Source organism: Microcebus murinus, chromosome X (assembly GCF_040939455.1).
Source record: "Microcebus murinus isolate Inina chromosome X, M.murinus_Inina_mat1.0, whole genome shotgun sequence".
NCBI classification, from domain to species: Eukaryota; Metazoa; Chordata; class Mammalia; order Primates; family Cheirogaleidae; genus Microcebus; species Microcebus murinus.
In genome coordinates this window covers 7,827,509-7,834,875 of record NC_134136.1, presented here as the reverse complement: position 1 = coordinate 7,834,875, position 7,367 = coordinate 7,827,509, and the positions used below count along the sequence as shown (strand labels likewise).

The window sequence follows — 7,367 nt, the reverse complement described above, 5'->3', positions numbered from 1 at the left end:
TACTGTCGAGAAGACAATAATAAGCTAGAAACATCCAATTAGTCACCAAGTCACATCAATTCTATCTCCTTAATATCGCTGGAATTGATTTATTGTCACTGCTATGGCCCGGTTCAGGCCTTTATTTTATGACTGAACTATTGCATTAACTTCATGACTTCAATCTGAACTCCCTCCAATCCAACCTTCTCACTTAAGCCCGAGTGCCTTAATGGACATATAAATTTGATCATGTTACTCTCTTGATTCAAACCCTTCACTGGCTATAGGATAAAGCATTAACTTCGTAGAATGAAATAGAAGCCCTTTACCATGAGGGTTCTACTCACTCAGGCTCATCTACTACTACTTTGCCATACACTCCATTGTGAACTAAAATAAAATCCTACCCCACCCCAGCTGACTGAATGGACTCCCTCTTGGTCAAGGGGCTCCAGAAATATCCTAAAGCTGAGTTGCTCGCCATGAGAAGGGAGGTCAGACATACTTCGTCTTACCCCTTCCCTTCTTGGAGATAACTTTTGTAACTCATTAACGGGCCTAAAGCTATATAAGACAAAGCTTAAATCATACCTACAGGTCATCAATTTACGAACAGATCATGAGTCTGGGTATATGTCCGGTGGCTTGTCTCTGATTAACAGACTTCCTTATCTTAACTTAAAACATTCCAAGCCTTTAGACAAAGTTTCCTTTCTTTAACCAATCACGAATTAAATAATCTTTAAACTCACCTATAACCTGTAATCCTCTGCTTCGAGATGTCCTGCCTTTTTGTTCCAAACCAATGCATGTCTTTCCATGTATTAATTTATGACTTTATGTGTAATTCCTATCTCCCTGAAATGTATAAAACCAAACTGTTTCAGTTGACACCATAGACTCCTGAGCCTGAAAATGTTTTCTTATGCCTTCTTGCTTTTAACATGTCATCTTCTTTACATGAAATTTTCATCGACCTTTTCAATAAATTCTATTTTTCTTCAAATAACTAGCTCAACCATCCCCTTCTGTGGAAACCTGTGGTGTAATATGAATTTCAGAACAAAGTAAAGCTAACTGCATGGGTTATCCATATCCTTTGTTTGTCTTCATCAGACGTACTAGTTTACAGTGCCTCTTCATAAGATATTCATAATTATTCACCTGTCTTGTGTGAAAAGTTTGAGAATGCAGCAATGAATATAAAATTGCAACTGCATTATTGTCTCTGGGGTTTCCGGTAATATTTACACTTGCAAATGCAGTTTCCCAGATAACTGTAAACATATTTTGACATTATTTTATTTTATGATAGTGTAACAAAAGAATATAAACCTGTCTTAAACATGGACTTCTCTATACACATTTCACTTTACCACGCCTCAGCCAATCTAGCGGTTTTTTAAATAAGTAAGAATGCTGCAGAAACTAAGAGCTGAAGAGTTAGAAAGAGAGAGGCAAATAAATTAGCAGAGTAAAGACGTCTGCAGTGTGTGTATCTGTAACTGTCCCAGGAGCAACCAAAGGAAAACTGCCCCTAGATTTGCGCAAGAGAAAACAATCAGCAAAGTAAAAACGCTTACAAGACAGAGAGGCAGTGAATCTCACAGATGAAGCCTCCTCCCAGGGGAAATTAATGTCTGTAGTTTAATCTACCCTAGTGCATAGGAGAGTGGAGATAAGAATATGCATAGGGAAAATGGAAAGAGTGGAGAGTAGCAATGAGTAGGAAGCAGTAAGAGAGTGGAATGATGGACAAGATAGGGTTGCCAGATTTAGCAGATGCACTATTTGGTACATACTTATACTAAAAAATGATTCGTTGTTTATCTGAAATTCAAACTTAACTGGGCATCTTGTATTTTATCTGGCAACCCTAGGAAAAGAGAGAAAGACAATGTTACTCCAGTATTCCTGGCTGTGTAAGAAAAACAATCAAAGCCTGGCCCTAGAAGAAAACAGGAGTCTACGCCGAAACATTCGAATCTTCAGATACAAGCTATTTCCGGTCCCTGGCCCTGGAAAAACGAGGGGGAGGGGAGAGAAGACTAAGGCAGCCGAGTTTGGTCCGCCAGCGTCCCACAATCCTCTCCTCTCGGTTCCTCTTTCCTCGCTCAAGATGGCGCTGCTCGCGATACATTCTTGGCGTTGGGCGGCCGCGGCGGCTGCTTTCGAAAAGCGCCGGCACTCCGCGATTCTGGTCAGGCCTCTAGTCTCTGTCTGCCGCTCAGGCCCGCGATGGAGATTACATCAGCTCGGCGCCTCGGGGACCGCTCGAATCTGCCAGGTGAAATGTTCACATGGAAAAGTAGGGTGAAGGACAAGGGGACCTATAGGGAAAAGCTTGCCCTCGTGACCTCGGGTCAGCGAGAGCAGCAAGAAGAGAGATTGTTAGGGCTAACTCCGAGCAGCAGTAAATGAAGGGAGTTAGAGTTAGTGAGTTGAGGAAGGGGCGAATAAAAACCTCTGGGGACAGCCAAGGGGAACGGGGCGGGAGGTTCCGAGCAGAGGGCACTTGGAGCCCTGGAGTCTCTCATAGGATTTACTTTTTCGCTGTCGTTAACATATGGGGTAGACACCATTCCCAGCCTGCTTACCTTTCTAAATGCAAGGAAGACTGGGCTACTTTTCTGAGTTAGTAATGGAAATTGGGACAGTTTGCCTATGGTTCAGATTTTACTCAGTCGGAATTAGCAATTTGGAGGGCACTGTAACATGACAGCCAGCTATCTATAAACCAGTCGCATGAATTAACTCTCTTGCTAACGGGCGTGCTCTTTGATAGGCCAAGACCATAATTATCGTTCCAAAACATAGACTGCCCTAAATTCATATATAAACATGACTGTTCGTTCATCTGAAATTACAGTGGTGTTCTGTGTGCACAGGTCCCATTGGAAGCTATAGGGCTGCTTATCTTGTGACTATAGCTATGGTTATAGTACTTCTTGATATTTGTTTGAGTCCATTATTACCTCTCACTCAAGGACATTTTTAAAATAATTATTTGTACTTGCTATACTTCAGTATATATTTTTATTTCCTATATATTGGCAAAAAGTTTCATTGCCACCACTTTTTCCTCGGTATTGCTTTAAAGTATTGTCAGCCTTGTGATGAGAAATAACTTCTTAAATTTTGATTCTTTGTCAACAGATATTTAACATCTACTTTGTACATAGCACTGTGCCAGATAATGAGGTACCAAGAGAAACAGTTATGCCTTCAAGGATTGTACAGTTTAAGGAGAGTGGATCTGTGCATTGTGAGAATACCTGAATAACAGAATAGTAGGTTAAATATCAAATGAATGGTATGAATAAAGGCTATAGGTGTCCAGAGGAAATAGTGTTAATTAAAGACCAGATTATAAAAAGGATCTCATGCTGGTGATAGAACTGGGGAGAACATTCCCAGCAGGGAGAATAGGGAATGGCACTAAGTATGTGGAAGGCTGATGGAATTAGATTCATCATTCATTCAATAATTATTGAACACCTTTACAGAAGTGAATAAAACAGAATATAATCCCCTTAAAGAACTTAAAATCTAGTAGGGGAAAATAGATAAGTTAACAGGCAATTAAAATACAGTAGAACTGTGCAATGATGGGGAAAGTACAAGGTACTGTGAGAGTATATATGAGGGACATTAAATCTAATCTTAAGGTGGGGAAGATTGCCTTGAATAACTGATACCTAGCCAAGACCTGGAAAATTAGAAATTAGTTAAAGAGGGAAACATGTGCAAAGGCCCACAGGTAAGAGAGACCATGGACCTTTTGCACATCTGCATTTAGTTTAGACTGGAGTAAGGAGTTAAATATAGGAAGTAGCAGAAGGAAGTAGTATATAGGAAGTAGCCTAGAGAAGCAAATCTAGATTGTTTTCTTAAAGTTTTTAAAGAATTTTACAGTTGAAAGTTTGTTAACACACGATTTCTTTATTCTACAGTCTCCAATAATGCAGATGAAGTTAAGATAAAATTTGTAGGACTTTCTCAGGCTGGAAGAATGATGGATAAGGGGGGAAGATGTCATTAGGAATTTCAGAGGAAGCAATGGCTTTCTCTCTTTCCATGAACATTGTGCCCCACAACTATACCCCAAACTCCATTTCTGAAGTGTTAAAAACAAGGGAAATTAAACCCTTTTTTAGATGAAATTCAGAACAGAAAAGAAAATATCAGTGCATTTTACACATTAAGGGATGTATTGTATGAACTTTTGTTTTATGTATATATACACACTCCAACATGTATGTGATTACTGGGACTCATTGTAAAATGTATTTTTCACTGAGGATCATTCCTACAGCTGTGCTGTACAATATAGCAGCCACTAGCTTCATGTGGCTATTTAAATTAATATATTTTTTTTGAGACAGAGTCTCACTTTGTTGCCCAGGCTAGTATGAGTGCCTTGGCGTCAGCCTAGCTCACAGCAACCTCAGACTCCTGGGCTCAAGCGATCCTCCTGCCTCAGCCTCCCGAGTAGCTGGGACTACAGGCATGCGCCACCATGCCTGGCTAATTTTTTCTATATATATTAGTTGGCCAATTAATTTCTTTCTATTTATAGTAGAGACAGGGTCTCGCTCTGGCTCAGGCTGGTTTCGAACTCCTGACCTCGAGCAATCCACCCCCCTTGGCCTCCCAGAGAGCTAGGATTACAGGCGTGAGCCACCATGCCCGGCCTTAAATTAAAATTTTAATTCCTCAATTGCATTAGCCATATTTTCAGGGCTCAGTAGCCAGATGTGGCTAGTGGCTATTATACTGTACAGCATTAGATAATGGAACATTTCTTCCATCATTGTAGAAAGTTCTACTGGATAGTGTTGCTTTAGAGAGTATCATATCCAGCACTTCTAATTTTGTAGATGAGAAAACTTAAGTCCCAGTATGGATAAATGACATCCTTCAAGGCCATTCGTTCATTTATTGCCTTCTGTATGGGTCAGATACTTACATAAGAGTGAATAAGACCCTGACAGACACTAGACACGCAATAAATATTCATCAAATTCTAAAGATACTTGTCTAATAATTAATAAAGGAAAACACCATAAATAAAAATCATTCTCAAAATGGGAAGATTTCATATGATAATATTTAAATTGCATGATTTATTATACCAGAGCCTCTCTACTACATTAGTTGATATTAAAAGGATTTATGAATATTGAATGATAGAATTTTGGGTTTATTTCATTAATATTTAAATAGTAGAAACTGAGGTATCACATAGTTTCTCCTCAGCACCTTTTATCCAAGTTTAAAGAGTCCTTGACTGTTCATTCTGACACTGATCATACACTTTCTTCATTTGATTTTTTTAACATCTTTATTGAGATGTAATTCATATACCATATTAATATACCATATTCATCCATTTAAAGTGTACAATGGATTTTAGTATATTCTGTGATATGTACCACCATACCACAATCAATTTTATATTTTCATCACCTCAAAAAGAAAGCCTATGCCCTTTGACTGTCACCCTCCTGTACCCCTCCTCTGTCCCCTAATCAACTACCAATCTATGTCAATCTCTATATATTTGTCTATTCTGGGCATTGCATATACATGGAATTATATAATATGTGGTCTTTTGTGACTGGCTTCTTTCATTTAGCATTGTGTGTTCAAGGCAAATTTATGTTATGGCATGTATAAGTAATTTATTCCTTTTTATGGTCAAATAATGGTCTATGGTATGGATATACAAGATTTTCTTTATGCATTCAACAATTGATGGACATTTGAGTTGTTTCTATCTTTTGCTATTATGAATAATGCTACTATAAATATTCATGTGCAAGTTTTCATTTTTCTTGGGTATATACCTAGGAGTAAAATTGATGGATCATACAGTAACTCTGTGTTTAATTGTTTAAGGAACTGCCAGACTGGTTTTTAAAGTGGCTACACATTTTATATTACCACCAGAAGTAAATGAAGGTTCCAATTTCTCCATATCCTCACTAACACTTGTTATCTGACTTTGATTCTAGCTATACTAGTGGGTGTGAAGTGGCATCTTGTTGTGGTTTTGATTTGTATTTCCTTGATTACTAAAGATGTTGAACATCTTACCATGTGCCTATTAGCCATTGGTATATCTTCTTTGCAGAAAGATTCTTTGTCCATTTTTTTTTTTTTTTTGAGACAGAGTCTCACTTTGTTGCCCAGGCTAGAGTGAGTGCCGTGGCGTCAGCCTGGCTCACAGCAACCTCAGTCTCCGGGGCTCAGCGATCCTACTGCCTCAGCCTCCCGAGTAGCTGGGACTACAGGCATGCGCCACCATGCCCGGCTAATTTTTTGTATATATATTTTTAGTTGGTCAATTAATTTATTTCTATTTTTGGTAGAGATGGGGTCTCGCTCAGGCTGGTTTCGAACTCCTGACCTTGAGCAATCCGCCCGCCTCGGCCTCCCAAAGTGCTAGGATTACAGGCGTGAGCCACCACGCCCGGCCTTCTTTGTCCATTTTTTAATGGGGTTGTTTGTTTTTTATTATTGAGTTGTAACAGTTCTCCCTTATCACATGATTTGCAAATATTATTTAAATCTCTCATGTGGGTTATCCTTTTAGTTTCTTGATAATATCCTTCAAAGCACAAAAGGTTTTCATTTTGATGAAGTCAAATTTATCTATTTTTTCTTTTGTTGATCATGAGCTTTTGGTGTTATATCTAAGATTCACAGCAAAATCTGAGATCATGAAGATTTACTCGTATGTTTTATTTTAATTTTATAACTTCATTGTAGTGCGATACAGAAACATTACTCATGTATAGTTCTAGTTCCTTTTCCCCCTTTGTTGTTTTATTTTTTTTTTTTTTTTTTTTTTTTTTTTTTTGAGACAGAGTCTCGCTTTGTTGCCCAGGCTAGAGTGAGTGCCGTGGCGTCAGCCTAGCTCACAGCAACCTCAAACTCCTGGGCTCGAGCGATCCTTCTGCCTCAGCCTCCCTGGTAGCTGGGACTACAGGCATGTGCCACCATGCCCGGCTAATTTTTTATATATATATCAGTTGGCCAATTGATTTCTTTCTATTTATAGTAGAGACGGGGTCTCGCTCTTGCTCAGGCTGGTTTTGAACTCCTGACCTTGAGCAATCCGCCCGCCTCGGCCTCCCAAGAGCTAGGATTACAGGCGTGAGCCACAGCGCCCGGCCTGTTGTTTTATTTTTTATATATAGTGCACATATATTATAATTCCAACAATACTTGGTCATAGTTATTACTTTATATAATTTTATGCCTTCTAAAGAAACTGAGAGAATAGAGGAAGGCAAGTATATATTTATAGTTTTTATTATATTAACCTTACCATTTCTGGTCTATTTACTTGTTCTCATATATTTGAGTTACTTTGTGAA

At 38.7% G+C, this 7,367-nt stretch overlaps 1 protein-coding gene across 2 annotated transcripts in view; it reads left to right on the top strand.

Moving 5' to 3' along the window:
* Window positions 1-2,059: 2,059 nt before the first annotated feature.
* ABCB7 (ATP binding cassette subfamily B member 7) overlaps window positions 2,060-7,367 on the top strand; it is a 100,291-nt gene continuing 94,983 nt past the window's right edge. For both annotated transcript variants that reach the window (XM_075999429.1, XM_020284861.2), the window contains exon 1: window positions 2,060-2,269. In XM_075999429.1, coding sequence (XP_075855544.1) covers window positions 2,102-2,269 — 168 coding nt within the window. In that variant the 5' untranslated portion in view covers window positions 2,060-2,101. The remainder of the gene's footprint in view (window positions 2,270-7,367) is intronic.